Below are 19,385 nucleotides of genomic sequence, written 5' to 3'. Positions count from 1 at the left end.
GTAACTTACTTTTCCTTTCTTTTGCAGTGTTTCACTCGAGGATTTGAGTATAAGAAACATCAAAGTGATCATACTTATGAGATAATGGTAATGGTGAAGTTGCAGGGAATTTCTGTTCCTTTGTCATGTATTGTACTGGGAATATCTATTTTTCTTCACCTCCAAGTATCTTCTTCCCTTTTCTTTCCTTCTCTTCTGAATTAGGTAATCATTTCTTAGTAAGTGTTTTAGGGTTTTATGGATCTATGAAGACAATTAAGTTCAAAAATCATTTTATATACTTAGATTTTTGTTTCAAACTTGGAAGGAATTTGAAAGTACTTATTGAGGGGCGCTTGGCTGGCTCAGTCAGTAGAGCATATGACTCGAGCTCAGTGTTGTGAATTTAAGCCCAGTTCTGAGGGTAGTTTACTTTTAAAAAATTGAGAGATTAAAAAAAGTGCTTATTGAGATTTACTGAAATAAGGATAAGAGGTACACTACATTACTGGTTCACTGATAAACGCATAGTAAATGTTGCTGTTTTGGTTAATGATATTATGTGGGCAGTGGTGAACTTTACTCTCTCCTCCTGCCTTGGGGAAATTAGTTACCCTCTGAGTTAAGTTATACAATGAACATTGAGGCGTGCCTGAGTGGCTCGGTCAGTTGAACAGCTGCCTTTGGCTCAGGTCATGATCTCAGTGTCCTGGGATTGAGCTCTGCATCAGGGTCCCTGCTCAGTGGGGAGTCTGCTTCTCCCTCTGCCTCTCCCCTCTACTTGTGCGTGTGCGCGCTCTCTCTCTCCCTCTCTCTCAAATAAATAAGTAAAATCTTTAAAAAGATTAAAAATAAAAAAAAAATAAAAAATAAAATAAAAAAAAAATAAAAAGATTAAAAATGTGAACGATATATAATGTGAATGATCTATAAAGTGAATGATATATAAACTCACTTTGAAGAGACAGATTGGCTTATAGGCCAGAAGAGGACTTGACTAGAACTTGATTGATTGTACTGCCACCTCTAAAGAAAGAATGAAAAAAAAAAAAAAAAAAAAAAAGAAAGAATGAGAGGCAGATGTTTGTGGTATCCCTTCCAAGCTCTAGCCAGAGGAATGGGTACTTTAATAAGCCAAAATGAATATCTGGTCTGCTTGGCAGATGTATATATCTTTGTCAAGATAGTTTTGTCAGTTATCAGAAAATAACAGTTATATTTGGCCTCCCATTCAGTTTTTCTCACAGGAAGGAATACTGGCTGGGCATCTTAGCAGTAATAATTTTACGTTGTAGATCAATCCATTTATACTTGTAGTAGTTTTCTATTGCTTCCATAACAAATTATTAAATGGCCTAAGGAAAAAAAATTTTTTTAATTAAAAAATTAAGTGGCCTAAGAACACAAATTTATCGTCTCACAATTATGTAGGTCAGAAGACCAGTAGGCTCACCCAGTTTGCTGCAGGTCCCATAAGGTCAAAATGAAGGTGTTTGCTAGCCTAGGCTGTTATCTAGAGGCCCTGGGAGAGTTTGCTTCCAGTTTGCTTCCATCTGCATTCCAGTTGGCAAAATTCACTGCCTTGAGGTTGTAGGACTGATGCTACTCTTCCCTTATTGGCTGTTGGCCAGGGCTTGTTTTGAGCCACTAGAGAGCTCCCTTTTTCCATATTTGAAGGTAGCAATGGCCAGGAGTTCTTGAGGGTGATTGATGAAAAATGCCTGGAGCCTCTCTGATCTCTCCTGCTTCCTCTGTGCTGAATCTCTCTAACTCTCCTGCCTCCCTCCTCCTTTTTTAAAGGACATCTTATTTATTTATTTAATCTCTACATCCAATATGGGGCTTGAACTCATCACCCCAGGATCAAGAGTTACATGTTTTTCCAACTGAGCTAGGCAGGCATCTCTTTCCTGCCTCCCTCTTCTACTTTTATTTATTTGTTTATTTATTTTTAAGATTTATTTATTTATTCAGTCAGAGCGAGAGAGAGGCAGAGACACAGGCAGAGGGAGAAGCAGGCTCCATGCAGGAAGCCCGATGTGGGACTCGATCCCGGGTCTCCAAGATCACACCCCAGGCTGCAGGCGGCACTAAACCGCTGCGCCACCAGGGCTGCACCCTCTTCTACTTTTAAAGGCTTGGGTCATTACATTGGGCCTACCCAAATTATCTAGGCTAAGGTCAGCTGATTAGTGCCTTAATCCCTTCAGCAGAGTTCCCTCAGAGCAATATCTATTTACTATTTGATAGAATAATGAGGGGACAGGAATCTTGGGGGAGAGGGGCACATCTTTGAAATTCTGCCTATCACAATGCCATAATGTATCTACGTCAGTCTCTGAAAAGTTTAGAAAGGGTAAATTAGCATCTCTGAGTCTGATTATTTGTGGGGTCCTATTTAAGATGGGTTTCTGAGGGGCGCTTGGGTGGCTCAGTTGGTTAAGCATCTGCCTTCGGCTCAGGTCATGACCTCGGGGTCTTGGGATTGAGCCCCACATCAGGCTCCCTGCTCAGTGGGGAGCCTGCTTCTCCCTCTTCCTCTGCCATTCCCCCCACATGTGCGCTCTGGCTCTTTTTATCTCACTGTCAAATAAATAAAAGAACTCTTTTTTTTTAAGATTTTATTTATTTATTCATAGACACAGAGAGAGAGGCAGAGACACAGGCAGAGGGAGAGGGAGACGCAGGCTTCATGCAGGGAGCCCGATGTGGGACTCAATCCTGGGTCTCCAGGATCACACCCCAGGCTGCAGGCGGTGCCAAACCGCTGTGCCACTGGGGCTGCCCAAAGAACTCTTTTTTTTAAAAAAAGAAAAAGATGAGGTCCTGAGCCTCTAATGCTGAGAGTCAGATCCTGGTCCATAAAAATGCTCATTTAATAAGAGTTCTTGGCAGCCAACTGACTAGCCTTCTCCTTCTTCTTTCTAGACACCTTCAGTCTTCTAAATAGTTTCTCCGCTAATTATAAGATTTGGAATAAAATTTTTTTAGGGGGTGCCTGGGTGGCTTAGTTGGTTAGGCATCTTCCTTCAGCTCAGGTCATGACCCAGGGCCCTAGGATCGAGTCCCTCGTCAAGCTCCTTGCTCAGCAGGGAGTCTGCTTCTCCCTCTGCCTCTGCCCCTGTTCCCTGCTCATGCTCACTCTCTTTCTCAAATCTAAAACAATATTTTTTATATTAGACTTTGTTTTTTTTGTTTTGTTTTTTTTTTTGAGCGGAGCGGGGGTGGGGTGGGAGGGGCGGGGGGGCCCCCGGCCCGCAGGGCTAGACTTTGTTTTGTAGAGTAATTATATGTTTGCAGCAAAATTGAATAGAAATTATGGAGATTTCCCATATATCTTCTGCCCCAAAGCGTGTATAATCTCTCCCATTAACAATATCTCCCATGAGAGTGGTACATTTGTTATAACTGATAAACCTACATTGACATGTCATTATCATCCAGAGTCCACTTTTTTTTTCTTCAAGATTTTATTTGTTTATTCATGAGAGACACACAGAGAGACAGAAACAGGCAGAGGGAGAAGCAGGCTCCCATTAGGGAGCCCAGTACAGGACTTGAACCCAGGACCCCAGGATCACGACCTGAGCCAAAGGCAGATGCTCAACCACTGAGCCACCCAGGCGTTGCTCCAGAGTCCACATTTACATCAGAGTTCACTCTTGGTGTTGTACCACATTGGGCTTCTTGCTCATTGGGGAATCTACTTCTCCCTCTGCCATTTCCCCTGCTCCTTTTGCTCGCTCGCTCGCTCACTCTCTGAAATAAAATCTTTATTTTTTTTTTAATTTTTTATTTATTTATGATAGTCACAGAGAGAGAGAGAGAGAGAGAGAGAGAGAGAGAGAGAGGCAGAGACACAGGCAGAGGGAGAAGCAGGCTCCATGCACCAGGAGCCCAACGTGGGATTCGATCCTGGGTCTCCAGGATCACGCCCTAGGCCAAAGGCAGGCGCCAAACCGCTGCGCCACCCAGGGATCCCTGAAATAAAATCTTTAAAAAAAAATGCTGTTGGAGTACCTGGGTGGCTCAGTCGGTTAAGTGTCTACTTTTGGCTCAGGTCATGATCTCCAGGTCCTGGGATCTAGCCGTTCATCAGGCTCATTGCTTAGCAGGGAGTCTGCTTTTCCCTCCTCCTGCTCTGGTGCGCGCTCTCTCTCTCTCTCTCTCTCTCTCTGAAATAAATTTTAAAAATAAAATAAAATTTTAAAAAACTTATAAACTTCCATGTACAGGTTTTTGTGTGGACATAAGTTTTCAGCTCTTTTGGGTAAATAACAAGGAGTGCAACTGCTGGATCACAAGGTAGGAGTTGTTAGGTCTGCAAGAAACTGCCAAATTTGTCTTCCAAAGTGGCTGTACCATTTTGCATTCCCATTAGCAACAAGTGAGAGTTCCTATTGCTCTACACCTTCACCAGCATTCGATACCAGTATTTTTCATTTTGGCCATTCTAATAGGGATATAGTGGCAACTCTGTTTTAATTAACATTTTTTGATAAGATATGATGTGAAACATCTTTTCGTATGAATAATTCTTATTTCTCTTTTGTCAATTGCAAGATGAAGGAACAGTTGGGAAGATGTGGTCAAAGTATCTATGACTTTGAGTTCATTTCACCAGTGTATCAGATCTTGAGAAAACTGGTTTTTTCTTCCCAAATTCACACAAAAAGGCCTAGAACCAGAACACAAACTTTTTCATTTGAATTGCTTTCACAGTTCCTTACAGGATAATCCAGTATAGGCTGGGTAGATTGATGGTCATCCACTGTAGGAAAACTGAGCACGCACTCTCTAGCTTTTCTGGGCATCGTGCCTTCCACATAATGCTGAAGGCACTAAGTTTCACTCCAAGGCCAATTAAGTCTTCTGATTACATCATCCTTTTCTCACATATTCAACACCCATACAAACACATTTCAGAAATCTGTCCTTTACTTTGGGGAGTTTTTGGAGGTTACTAATAGTCCTTTTTTTCCTGCCAATCTTTTCTATTCCCAGATAAGGAAAAGAAGTCTCTTTCCTTCTGTAGGAATGATGACCAAATTTTGCCTTCTACACAATGAAGCCACTAAAAACTTTAGTTTTTTTGTTTTGGGGTTTTTTTGGTGGTTTTGGGGGGTTTTTTTCTTTTTTTTTTTTTTTCTTTTTTGCATATGAAGCCACGGAAAACTTTAAATGGTTTTTAGTACTTTTGTCATCTCACAGTGCTGTATTTTTGGAAGTTACTCATGCTGTGGTGGGTGGTGCATTAATCAAGATTTCTGAGTTCTATGCCTATTTTTGTCTTATAATTCTTAGAACCTTGAACAAGTCAAAGCACCTCTTTCTGCCACACCCTTTATACCAGTGATCTTAAACTCTAGTGCCGAAGAATCATCTGGGAGCTTCTTAAAATTATAGATTTCCTAGGCCCTACTCTTAGAGGTTTTGGTTAGTAAGGCTGAGATTGGGTACAGGAATTGAATAACACTGATAGAACTTTAAGGGAAACTCCCTTGTGCCCATTTATTTTTTGATGTAGAAAGTCTTACCTCACAATAAAGTTGATGAAGACTAATTTCCTAAAGTACAGTTCTAGAAATAACATGGGCTCTTCAACTATGAGTTTTCATATTTATATGTATTTATGTTATTTGCCAGATTTATTAGTACGAATATAGACATAGACTGAATATATGATATAGACTTTTTTTTTTTTGGATTTCATGGTACCTCATGTGCTGGGCATGTTCATACTATGTGCTCAGATAAAAATATGTTGCTTATTAGCATTGTAATTTCATAAATCATGGAGTTTTTTTTGTCATCACAAAAGGTATAACAATTTCTAAATGCAATACCTTTGTAATTTGAGGACCTTTCATGTCACCTTTTAAAAATAACTTCTAGAACATTTCAAAAAACAAAATTTTGTGTATACACTAAAATAGAATGATGTTTCAGTTACCTGTTGCTACCTAATAGCTACTTCAAAATTTTGTGGCTTAAAATAACTATTTTATTGTCTCCCATAGTTTTGCAGGTCAGGAATTCAGATTGGCTGCAGTGAGGGTGATTTTTCAGTTCCACATGATGTGCTAAGGCTAGAAGTCCACAGTGCTTTTTTTCACACACTTCTGGTATCTCAGAATGGTTTGAATTGGTTGGGAGACAGCTGGAACTTTTTTTTTTTTTTTTTTTTTAAAGGAAAGTAGATTGCTTTTACTTTTTTTTTTTTTTTTTTTTTTTTTTTATTTATGATAGTCACAGAGAGAGAGAGAGAGGCAGAGACACAGGCAGAGGGAGAAGCAGGCTCCATGCACTGGGAGCCCGATGTGGGATTCGATCTCGGGTCTCCAGGATCGCGCCCTAGGCCGAAGGCAGGCGCCAAACCGCTGCGCCACCTAGGGATCCCAACAGCTGGAACTTTCTTTCTTTCTTTCTTTCTTTCTTTCTTTCTTTCTTTCTTTCTTTCTTTATTTATTTATTTATTTATTTATTTATTTATTTAAAGATTTTTATTTATTCATGAGAGAGAGAGAGAGAGAGGCAGAGATACAGACAGAGGGAGAAGCAGGCTCTATGCAGGGAGCCTGATGCGGGACTTGATCCCAGGACCCCAGGATCACGCCCTGGGCCAAAGGCAGGCTCTAAACCACTGAGCCACCCAGGGATCCCTAACTTTTTTTTTCTTTTAAGATTTTATTTATTTGAGAGATAGTCTGAGAGCTGGAGGCAGAGGGAGAGAGTATCTAAAGCAGATTCTGAGCTGAGCTCCGAGCCCAATGTGAGACTTAATCTAATGACCCTGAGATGGTGACCTGAGCTAAAACCAGGAATTGGCCACTTAAACAACTTAGCCACCCAGGCACCCCCAGCTGGAACATTTTAACTGTCTGGTTCTTCTCCAGGTAGCCTTAGGGCCCCTCCATCTCCGTAAGGCTGTCCACATGGTCTGGAAGCAAGGAGGGTGTTTCTTTTCTTTTTCTTTCTTTTCTTTTCTTTTCTTCTTTTCTTTTCTTTTCTTTCTTTTCTTTTCTTTTTCCTTCCTTCCTTCCTTCCTTCCTTCCTTCCTTCCTTCCTTCCTTCCTTCCTTTCTTCTTTCTTTTTATATATTTTTTTATTGGAGTTCTATATGGCAACATATAGCATAACACCCAGTGCTCATCCCATCAAGTGCCCGGCACCCAGTCACCCTAACCCCGCCCACCTCCCTTTCTACCACCCCTTGTTCATTTCCCAGAGTTAGGTGTCTTCTTGTTCTATCACCCTCACTGATATTTCCCACTCATTTTCTCTCCTTTCCCCTTTATTGTCTCTCATGTTCTGTCACCCTCACTGATATTTCCCACTCATTTTCTCTCCTTTCCCCTTTATTCCCTTTCACTATTTTTTATATTCCCCAAATGAATGAGACCATATAATGCATGTCCTTCTCCGATTGACTTACTTCACTCAGCATAATACCCAAGGAAGCAGTTGTACCACATTGGGCGAGTTCCCCAAATCACAAAAATGGAAGCTGCCAGGCCTTACTCAAGTCACGGGTCCAGTCCATATTAAATGGGAAGGGACTATACCAGATGTGAATTCTAGAAGTTAATGGGGCGGGGGGGGGCTATCATGTATCACGTATTTTACAGTGTAATAAATTCCCATATACTTGTTACTAGTTCTTTGTTGTTGTTGTTGTTGTTGTTTTAAGATTTTATTTCTTGGGGATCACTGGGTGGCTCAGCGGTTTGGTGCCTGGGTGGGGATTGAGTCTTACATCGGGCTCCTTGCATGGAGCCTGCTTCTCCCTCTGCCTATGTCTCTGTGTCTCTAATGAATAAATGAATAAAATTTATATTAAAAAAATAAATATTTTATTTCTTTATTCATGAGAGAGACAGAGAGAGAAAGGTAGAGACACAGGCAGAAGGAGAAGCAGGCTCCATGCAGGAGCATGATGTGGGACTCGATCCTGGATCTCCAGGATCACACCCTGGGTTGAAGGCGGTGCTAAACCGCTGAGCCACCCAGGATCCCCTACTTGTTACTAGTTCTTAAAATTATCAACTCATAGCCTATCTTGTTTAAATCCCCACTTCTCCAGATTATTTTGAAGCAAATCCCCCAGACATTATATCAATCATTTCATCTATAAATGTTTTACTAGATCTCTCTAAAATTTAAAAGTAATTCAAGTCACTTTTCATTATTCTCCAGTCATGTCATAAAAGCTCTTTAAAAATATCTCTACTCCCTTCTATACCTCTGAAAATAATTACTGTTCTGATTTTTATCACCATAGATCAGTTTTGTGTATTTTAGAATTGCATATAAGTGGATTCATAGTGTATGTACTCTTGTTTCTGGTTTCTTTCAGCATATTTTTGAGATTTATTCATGTTATGTATAATAGTTAATTCCTTTTTGTTACTGAATAATACTCTGTGGTATGAATAAGACACATTATCCTGTTGATGGACACTAGGGCTTTGCCTAGTTTTTGGCTATTATGAATAAAGCTGTTAAGAACATTCCTTTATAAGGCTTTCTGTGGATATACTTTTTTGTCCTCCTTGGATAAATATTTAGGAGTGGAATTGCTAGGTTATAGAATAAATGATTATACATATTTAACTTCTAAGAAACTGTCAAAAAGTTTCATAAGTGGTTATAGTATTTTAAATCTCTGCCAGCAATGAATGAAAGTTCCAGTTGTTCCACATGCTTGCAAACTTTTGATATTGTTGATTTCTTCATTATAGCTGTTCTAGTGGGTTTTCCGAGTGTGTAATGGTATCATAATTTTTTTAACTTTTACAATATGTTTTAGTTGGGATACAAATGAGGTCCATACATTTCAGTTGGTTGCTTTTTATGTGTGTTCTGTGGGTGTTCTCCTCTCCCTCTCCCCATTTCCTCATTCTTTCTTTTATTTCTTTTTTTTTTTTTTTAAGATTTTATTTTTTTATTTGACAGAGAGCACACAAGCAGAGGGAGAGGGAAAAGCAGGCTCCCTGATGAGCAGGACCCTGATATCAGGACCTGAGCTGAAGACAGACACTTAACCAATTGAGTCGCCCAGGTTCCCGCCCCTCCCAGCACTCGTTTTATATGAATTAAAAGAATTCTATAAAAAGAAATATCACCGTGATCACCTGAGGTAAAGTTTATACAGGAAAGGCAGGATATACACCTGATTATTTCCCTTTATTTACCAGTTTTGAAAATATGAGTTGATTCTCAGGCATCCTGTAGATATTTAGAAGATTTTATGTATTTCAGTCCTTTGCAGTTATTATCCTTGTTAATGCTTAAAATGTTCCATCTTTGGTTCATGGAAGCCTCTACAATTTGGCTTCTAAATCCTTTTGACATGACCCTTAAGGGCTTTGAGAGCCTCTGCTTTCCATTATGAGAAAATGTTTTAGTTTCATCTGGTACATTTTCTGACTCAAACTTAGAATCATGTCTTTCTTCAAAGAGCCCTGTTTTCTTTTGTGGGAAATAGTATTTAGTGGCTGCATACTGAGAATTAGAAGTGTTCATTGTTACTGGGTTGGTCATTGTTTCCAGATTTTTTTCATCAAACAGTGTTAGGAAATTATTCTTTTGAGACAAAATACATCATAAATTCATACTAAAACTTTCAACTCAAATATAAGACTATACAAAGTTTTTACATAGTCATAGATCTTATATCTATGTCTTTCTAAACCCCAAGCCAGAAATCCTACTGCCCAGTGATTCCTGCACAATTACTTGCTTTATTTCATAACATATCTGCATATAGTAACCTCAGAGTAACTATATCAGCACTCCTGAAAATAGTGTAAGATTTTTTTTTTGGTAGTTCTTTTTAGTTCTAAGGTGTATCCTACTAGAGATATATAATAAAATCTCTGTGTTTTAAAGTATGTGGAATACTTATGATTTCTATGATTATGCCTTAAAATTAATCCATAGATTTATTACATTTTGCTTTTGATTCTTAGGATTTTAAATTTAGTAGTTAATATACAATATTTGTACTTAAAGTCAGATCTACAGGGATGCCTGGATGGCTCAGCAGTTAAGCATCTGCCTTCGCCTCAGAGTGTGATCCCGGAGTCCGGGGATCAAGTCCCGCATCAGGCTCCCTGGAAGGAGCCTGCTTCTTCCTCTGCCTATGTCTGTGTGTCTCTCATAAATAAATAAATAAAATATTTAAAAAAAAGAAAAAGAAAAAGTCAGATCTACAAAACAAGGAATATTCAGAGAGGTTTAGCTTCTATCTCTGTCCTTTCCACTCTGTTTTCTCCCTCTCCTTCCCATAGGTAACCTTTTTTTTAAATATATGGTTTGTTCTTCCATTTAAAAAAATATAAACATACACTTGTTTGTATTGACTTCTTTCTTATCTAAGTGGGAACATAGCATAATATTTATATTTATCTTTGTGCTAAGTTTAAAAATATTGTGGTGCCTCGGTGGCTCAATCAGTTAAGCATCCGACTCTTAAATTTCAGGTTAAGTCATTATCTCAGGGTCGTGAGATCAAGCCCCATGTTGGGCTCCATGCTGGGCATGGAGTCTGCCTGAGATTCTCTCTCTTCCTCTCCCTCTGCCATTCCCTCTGCTTACTCTAAATACATACATACATACATACTTACTATTTAAAATAAAAATATATGTCTCTACATGAGTTACATGGCATTTATGAGTGATAAAGTTTACTGGAGACTTATAGTTAATGATGGAAATAGAGGTGGGAGAAATGGACAATTCTTATTAGAATGTACTTTAGATAACCGGTCAAAACCATGAGAGTGACAGTCATTTGAGTGTGAATTAGCATTACATCTCAGGTTGCTGGGTTCCATTTCTGTATCTGTTCTTAGGCAAAACTGTTTCCTCCTTAGACCTCAGATTTTCCTGTTCTTGACCCAAGCTGGACTGCTCAAGAAGAAATGGCCCTGTTAGAAGCTGTGATGGACTGTGGCTTTGGAAATTGGTAAGAGCTTGGCGTTAAGGGTAGTCCTGCCCTAGTAGGCTCAGAGAAGAAGGTGCTGCTGAAAGGAGCCTCTGAAAGAGGAATTTGGGAGCCATATGTTACTTTTCTGTTGTCCCATGACTTAGTGATAACTCCTCTTCCATGCCGCATGTTACTTTTCATGACTGAAATGCTTCACAGAATGTGGTATGTTTAGCTGTCCATGACTGGGCAGCTCTAAAAGGCTGCTTTGGATATATCAACACAGGGAAGGTTGGTTATTTCTTTTTGAAGACTGGGGGAGTTCAGACTTATTAGTTATTGCTTCTTTCTGATTTTAGGAATTTTTCTTGACTGTAGATACCCTCATCATTTAAGTGAGTCAAACTTTAGGTAGATGGTCATAGCTTACTTAAGACTGGAGTTTGGGGGCAGCCCCGGTGGCGCAGCGGTTTAGCGCCGCCTGCAGCCCAGGGCGTGATCCTGGAGACCCGGGATCGAGTCCCCTGTCAGGTTCTTTGCATGGTGCCTGCCTCTCTCTCTGCCTGTGTCTCTGCCTCTCTCTCTTTCTTTCTCTCACTCTGTGTCTCTATGAATAAATAAATAAAGTCTTTAAAAAAAAAAGGCTGGAGTTTAGGAGACCTCTTATGCACATTCCCTGTTTTTAGCTTGCAGATAAATCCAAGCCTGGCAGAACTGAACAGCACTTATTGCTGTTGCCCTAGGAAGCAATGCTATTTAATAATAGTATCACTTTCACTTTTACCTTTTGGGAATACTTTCACACTGATGATTTCATTTTGTATAATAGCAGGGTCAGGGGCATTTTTAAATAGTATTTTGCTCATGAAGAATCTGAAGCTTAGGGAGTTAAGATAATTTCTCATGATCCTATAGCTTATTAGTAAAGGATTCCTAACTAGATCCTCCCTATCCTGACCTTCCTAGTATAAGTAATCTGTCCTAATAATAATAGAATATACTGTGCTGCCTCCATTGTGAAGGGCCCTGAAGAAGGAAATTTGAGTTCAGTTCACATTTTGCTTATATTTATTCAGCATTTAGTAAGCATCATAAAATATTGTGTACTATGGGGAATACCAAAGAAGATAGAAAAAATGATCACTCATGAGCTTGCTAATCATTTTAGGCATAGTTTTTCATTTTTTGCTTGCCATTCTAATGTTCTACAATAGACTAATCCTCCCTGTTCCCCTCTTGCCCTGGTAAAAACCACAAAAAAAGACTTGTCTGTCTCAGCTGAGGGTAAGGCACTAAACTTGATGGTGAGGGTGGTAGAGCTAAAAATTATGACATGTATCTTGCACTTGAGAAGCTTTTAGTCTAGAAGGAAAAGATTAAGTACTAAAGAGACAGGTCAAGAGGGAACTTGGAGAACTTTTACCTCTACTTCTCTGTTATCTAGGTTTAGGAGTCCGAGGTCTGAGGTACAAATTCTGGCTTTTTGCAAACTTACGTGTTTTATTTTCTTAAGCAAGTTTCTTAATTTCTTTGGGTCGTTTTTTTTCATCTGTGGAGTTGAGGTAGTAAGTACTCAACACTACATGGATAATACTAGGATTAACTTAAAATATGTTGTGAGTGTTGCTTACTGCTTGGCCTATCAAAGGCACTCTAGTAAAGAAATGTTTGTTGATGTGAAATGTTTTGTAAACTATAAAATGCTTTGCAAATATAAAACTGTACTTATGTAGATTTTGAGTGTTCTGAAGTGGCTTATTATAGCAATTCCTTTCCTGAGGCTTAGCTTACACAGAAATTTACAAATTTTCTAGTCTTCTTTTCTTTTGGTGGGAAGGAACGCACTTTTCAGATATTGTTTCTATATATTGGAAGAGCAGAATTTGGCACATCAGATTACACCAATATCAGGCTTATATTTCTCTCATTGTTCAGCTGATATCTCCAGCTGCTTTAGAGGTATCAAATTCCAAACATTTATATAGGTGGGACTCAAAATACGGAAAGAACAAACCATGCTTTGAGCATTGTATATAAATAGTGAAAGCTCTCTTTTCTTCACAATCCTCTAGGCAGGATGTAGCCAATCAGATGTGCACCAAGACCAAGGAAGAGTGTGAGAAGCACTATATGAAGCATTTCATCAATAACCCTCTGTTTGCGTCTACCCTGCTGAACCTGAAGCAAGCAGAGGAGGCAAAAACTGCTGACACAGCCATTCCATTTCAGTGTAAGTACCTCCGTCTGTTGGTAAGAGATACTTAGCTCATCCTTGGTCCCTGTTGCAGTAGCAGATAAACAGCAGTTTGGCAGCTAAAGAGCTTATGGAAGATGGGAGGAGTTGGCCTGGCAGTTACTGAGAGTCAGGGCTGTAATGGGAGTAGGAGGGGTCAGAGTTCTATGCCAGAAATCCCAGTTTCCAGAAATGGTGTGTAGTCCCACCCACTCTGAGGCTTATGAACATATCAGTTGACTTTAATGCTTCTGCAAATAAGATGTCCAAAATGAATCAACCTTCCATGCTTTGGATGGTTTACGACTATAGATATTAGTTCCCTAAGAGAGTCCGGTATTTGATTAATTTTTTTTTTTTTAAGATTTTATTTATTCATCAGAGACAGAGAGGGAGAGACATAGGCAGAGAGAGAAGCAGGCTCCCCTTAGGGAGCCCGATGTGGGACTTGATCCCCAAACCCCACGATCAGGCTCTGAGCTGAAAGCAGAGCTCAGCCACTGAGCCATCCAGGCTTCCCTTGATTCGTTATTATCAATCATTCCAGTGTTAAGTCCAAGAAGCAATTTGTTATTGTAGTTCACTTAGTTGTGTTAGTAATAGCGAACTTTTTTTTTTAATCTCATGTGACTAAATGGGTCTTCTAACAAAACGTAACTAAAACCATGATGAATTATAAATGGGCATCTTTGCTGAATGACTCCCAGAGCACAAATAATGAAATATGAATGTTTTCCTCACCACCACCACCTTCCCCTCCCACCCCTTTCATCAGACTCTGTAGAAGTTTCATAGCTGACTAACTCAAAGCCTGATGATACCTATTTGGAAAACACGTTGGATGTTAACATTTTGTTTTCAAATCTATTAGATCATTTGTTCCTCAGAGCAACCCAGTGAGATAGGCAGAGCAAGTGCTTTATATGTGAGGAAACAGACTCAGAAAGGTTAAATAATTTGTGCCTCATGGGACTAGACGCTATTAGAGCTGGGACCCAATTCCAGCTAACTTCCAAATCCTCTGGGGGTTTTTTTGCTTTTCAGTTGGGTGAGATTTGTAAATTGAAATTGCTCCTAAGGGGTAAGGGAGCTGAAGCAGATAGGGTAAATACTTATGTTCTGTAATATTGAAGAAAAGATCCTTGGTTTTCTCTTATGTTAAGAAAGCACAAATCAGGAGGAATTTCCCCATTTTATTTAGAGAATTCCCTAAGTCTTAGTTTCCTTTTTAAGAAGTCAATCTGTTTCCATAATACCTTATCTTTTTCACTCTTCCCTTTATAAAACGTTTTTAAATTTTACTTATTCTCTCAGACCCTGTTTTTTTCCAAAAAAAATTTTCAGTATGTAAATGAGGAGGACTATTACTCTGTCACTTTTTCATGCCAATATTTTATTAAGTAATAAGAACCTAACTTCTTCCAGCTACAGATGATCCTCCCCGACCTACCTTTGACTCCTTGCTTTCTCGGGACATGGCAGGATACATGCCAGCTCGAGCAGATTTCATTGAGGTAGGAGAAACTTCCTTTTGTTTCACATGAGGCTTATATTTCTTACCTATAGGTTTTATACCACGAAAAAGAGACTTTCGAAGCACTGTAATTTGTAGGGCCTTAGGCAGCCACATTTTCTTCCATTTGAGTACCTTTTCTCATTCATAACATTTTTGTATATAAAATGTAAAAGTTCTTCAGACCAAGAACCTATTTCTTGAGTTGCAGAGATGTTGGCTCTCACTTCAATAGATATGGGGTTTTTATAGTCTGGTTCTCATTCCACCTTTAGGGGGTTTCAAAGTTGTACAGTATCGGGGATTGGCAAACTTTTTTCCTTTAAGGACCAGATAGAAAATATTTTTTGTAGACCATAAATTCTCTGTTGCACCTAAACTTTGCCATTATTTTGCAAAAGCAGCATAAATAATATGTAAGCAAATGAACATGCCTGTGCTCCAATAAAACCTTATTTACAAAAACAGGCAGTAGGCTGAATTTGGTCCATAGGCTACAGTTTGCTGGCCCCTGTTCTGTATTCACAAGTATATAAAGAATGATGAATCTATATGAAAACTGTATGTTCCTTTTTCATCCATGGAATTAAAAGCCATGTGAAAGTAATTACAAGTCTCTTAATTTATCATCTGATCCATAATTACAACTTTCTTGGAGGCAATTTGAAAGTTTAGCAAACTACAAATAATTTTGTTAGCCACGGGGACGTCAGCATTTTGTTCATGGCAGCTGATATCATAGAGCTGCTTCTACAGCAGCTCTACAAATTATACTCATTGAGTAGAATATGAACAAATCTACTCATTGATCTATATAAGCAAAATCAAATAAATATCAAATAAATAGAGCCCTCAAAAGGTAGTAAAAAGGTAAACGAGTTAATGTAGACAATGTTCTTATCTAAATACTCAGTGGCCTAGTCAGAGTTAGATTTTTCAGTTTGGATTTTATGAACAGATTACTTTTAATTGTTAGAACACTAGGTTTGGCTTTATTTCTGGACTCATAACTTTCTCATATTTTTGCTGTCTCTACTGCCTGAAAGCCTCTCGAGATTTTTCCCATGGCTTCTTATTTCTTGTAGTAGTATACTGACCATGTACTCCATTCAGTACTTTTTAACAAATGTTTGTGTGTTTTCTCTTTACTTCTAAAGCATGACTACTGTGAAGGCATTACTCAAAGCTGATGAGTTTGGGGTGGGAATTTTTTTCCCCAAACAGGAGTTTGACAATTATGCAGAATGGGACTTGAGAGACATCGATTTTGTTGAAGATGACTCGGACATTTTACATGGTAACATTTTATTTCAGCACGTTTTTATTGTTTACAAAGTATGTGGTGACACTGTTGAGTATTAGGAATATAAGAATGAATAAAACATGTTCCCTGCTCCTATGGGACTCAAAACCTGGTAGGTAAGTTGCTGAATTTACCCTGTTGTGTTTTGACCACAGTGAAAAAGATCATTTGTTGTTTTACGTTTTGTTTTGTTTTTTTTTTTTTTTTTAAGATTTTTTATTTATCCGAGAGAGAATAAGGGGCGGGGGGGAGGAGGCAGAGGGAGAGGCAGGCTTCCCGAGGAGCAGGGAAACCAATGTGGGACTCTATCCCAGGACCCTGAGATCATGACCTGAGCTGAAGTCAGATGCTTAACTGACTAAGCCACCCAGGTGCCCTGAAAAAGATCATTTGTGATGAGGATGAGAATGTGGATCATGTAATGGTAGTTGGTATGCTGGTCTTGGACTATGTGATCTTTCTTTTGAACTACACTGAGGTAGTTCATTGAATGACCTTCACTGCTTCTGTAGAAAGAAGGGAATCAGTGTAAACACCTTGGGACTTCAGTACCAACTGATGATACTAGATGTTCTCTGGGATGCCTGTGTAGCTCAGTGGTTGAATGTCTGCCTTTGGCTCGGGGCATGAGCCTCAAGTCCCGTGATTGAGTGCCACATCAGGCTCCCTGCATGGAACCTGCTTCTCCTCTCTCTGCCTGTGTCTCTGCCTCTCTCTCTCTCTGCGTCTCTGGTGAATAAATAAATAAAATCTTAAAAAAAAAAAAAGATACTAGATATTCACTATAATCTGTTACTCCAAATTTCCCATAGCAGAAAAAAAGAATGGAAGTTCTTCAAGGGTTTTTAGACCAAGATTGGGAATTCCTTTTTTTCTCAGAACTATTGGATTTTTAGCACTTTTGAATTTTTATCTAAGATTTATGTCCATTCTAGTGTTATAATGTAAGTAGTTAATGCCAACAGGGCTCTTAAAGAAAGAGACTTTAATTAAATCTCTTTTTTCCTCCTCTTTCTACTTACATTGAACTACATATTTAAAATAATCCCCAATATTCTTCCATTTTAGTCCAGAATTGAATGTGATACAATGGGTGAATAATGCCTCCTTGGATTCTGTATTTCCCAAACAGTATCTTCATTGTTTATCTTAAATCTATATCCGAGGTGGGAAAGGCAAGTAGAGTCCTTGTTGAACTGTAAATCAAGTTTTCATATTGCATTAACTGGTTCACTGTCACTAGAAAGGGAACTTGATTCTTCTTTTCCACAGAAGAGCTATTTAGGTATTTGTTAACACCAGATCTGGGACCAAGAAAGAGTTCTCATAAAAATTTTACCTTCAGGATTTTCTATCTACATATTTCTTGAGCCATTTTCTTTGCAAAATTTCATTCCTCCCATTTTCTCCCACACAACTTTAAGGAAAGTGGAAGTGACGCAGATGGAACTAAAAGAGGAAAGCTTGACAGCAAACTGCTTGAGCATTCACTAGACACACTGTGTTTGTTCAGTCTTCCACATCAGTCTCTTCTTTTCAAGCCCAGTAACCCACGTGATGGCCTTTCTCCTCTCTGGAGGTGGTTCCTTGACTGCAGTGTACGGATGGATTGCCATTCAGTATTTGTCATACACACCAGCTTTGATTAAAATGGTTTTTTTTTTTTTTTAAATGGTATTGTTTCCTGACTCGTATCTTTCTTATTCAGAACGCAAAAAAAGTAGCTGTACATATATATATATATATATATATATATATATATATATATATATCCCCCTTTTAGATACTGTTCAAAAGTGCGAACTTTTGAAAGTCAGAATTTTTCATGTCGATAAGGGCTCAACTATGTCAAACTTTGCTGAATCACTTCTTCTCCAAGATCTTTATTCTTTAGCCTCAGCATTATGGAGAAAACTGTGGTAATGGTTGGTATTTAATTTCACTCTTCATTCTTTATAGAAGCAAGGTTTACAGTTTCTTCTGGTATGTTTGTAGTCCTTTCTGTAAGTAGGAGCAATAAGAAAAAGAAAGAAGCTACTGATTAAAGATTTTTGTTTCCGTTAGCATTTCAAATCTGTAACATACTTTAGTTTGTATTCTTCCTACGATTTCTCCACCTTGTAAGTCACTTGATTCCAGTTATTTTGAACTAGAATCGAAGCATCAGTTACGGACTGTTCTAATATGCAGCTTTAACAGAATATAAATAATAAGCCCTGACTCCCTTTTTCCTCCCTGTCTTACTGGCAAACTATATGTTCAGATGGGTACTTTTTAAAAGATGTTAACATTTGAAAGCGGTTTAGCAGTGCTTGAGATCAAAGGGATGACTTGCTGGCGCCACAAGAGGATGCTTTGTTTATGGTCTAAAGTACTTATTTAGCTCCTCTAGCAGCCTGACCCACTGCCCAATGTGGCTGACCCACTGTCCAGTGTGGTGCATGTATGGCCCCTGAGCTGAGCACATTCTCCCAGATACTCAGTGAAGGGGAGAGACTGGGAGCCCACAGATAGGAAGAAATGAGAAAGACCTTTCTAAGCACACCTAGCACAGAGAGAGGGGCACATATTTTGTGCAAATTGGGACACTGATTGTACTTTAGCCCTGCTTCTGAGTCATTGGGTGATCTTGGGCAAGTCCCTGCAATCTTGCTTGCTGTTTTTTTGTGTCCACTGCCAGTAATGTCTCCAATGAAAGATGATACATAGTTGAGATTGCTGTTATTACCATTCCATTATACTCTTAATATTACTGGGAGTTGATAACATTCCTTTTATGTTCCCTCACTTATATAACTTCTGCAAGGAAACAAACTGGCTAGGTTCTGTCCCAGGGCTGATGTCATCAACCCCTTTTCCTCACCCAAAGACTTTTGCTATGATTCATGGAATTTGTCTAGTATGATGGGTTTGAATGGTCCATTATAGAGACCTGGGACACAATGGAGGGATAATTAATTGCATTCCAACCATACTAGAAGCTTTCAGAATGGGCCAGGAAAGGATACTGCCAGTGAAGCAATGCCTGAGGAAGAAAATAAGGAAGTTCTGGGATCCCTAGATGACACCACCATGTATTTTATTGAAATAAGCAGAAATTATTGGTTCAGAAAGAATGATGCAGAAGACTCAACTTGGCATTCTCTTGGGTCCTGGTATGTTTGGGACTTCGATGTAGATGCACAGTGTTGTTCCTTTTTCCTGTGGGCCATCTCTCCCTAGGGTGCTTTCATTTGGGAAAAACACATCTAGATTTGTAGAATCCCTTTTCCCAGAGTTTCACAGGTTCTAAAACCCTGAGTACAACATCTTCTAATCATTGCTGTCCTATTACCTAGGCAAGCGACAGGCATTATGAGCTCCTTCCTACATGTTGGGTCAGTGTTTTCAACACTTCATAGAGTTGCCCATTGGGGCCGTTTACTCT

At 39.0% G+C, this 19,385-nt stretch overlaps 1 protein-coding gene across 6 annotated transcripts in view; it reads left to right on the top strand.

The window, feature by feature from the left end:
* Positions 1 to 19,385, top strand: part of TADA2A (transcriptional adaptor 2A) — a 53,156-nt gene that overhangs the window by 11,513 nt on the left and 22,258 nt on the right. For 5 of the 6 annotated variants that reach the window (XM_072779595.1, XM_072779598.1, XM_072779593.1 and 2 more), the window contains 5 exons: positions 28 to 87; positions 10,857 to 10,948; positions 12,982 to 13,139; positions 14,568 to 14,656; positions 15,880 to 15,952. In XM_072779595.1, coding sequence (XP_072635696.1) covers positions 28 to 87; positions 10,857 to 10,948; positions 12,982 to 13,139; positions 14,568 to 14,656; positions 15,880 to 15,952 — 472 coding nt within the window. Of the gene's footprint in view, positions 1 to 27; positions 88 to 8,934; positions 9,119 to 10,856; positions 10,949 to 12,981; positions 13,140 to 14,567; positions 14,657 to 15,879; positions 15,953 to 19,385 lie in introns of all 6 variants that reach the window. The other variant, XM_072779599.1, reaches the window with a different exon arrangement.

The sequence above is a fragment of the Canis lupus genome, chromosome 16, assembly GCF_048164855.1.
Source record: "Canis lupus baileyi chromosome 16, mCanLup2.hap1, whole genome shotgun sequence".
NCBI lineage: Eukaryota > Metazoa > Chordata > Mammalia > Carnivora > Canidae > Canis > Canis lupus.
Note: the sequence above shows the minus strand (reverse complement) of the source record. Positions and strands in the feature narration are given on the sequence as shown.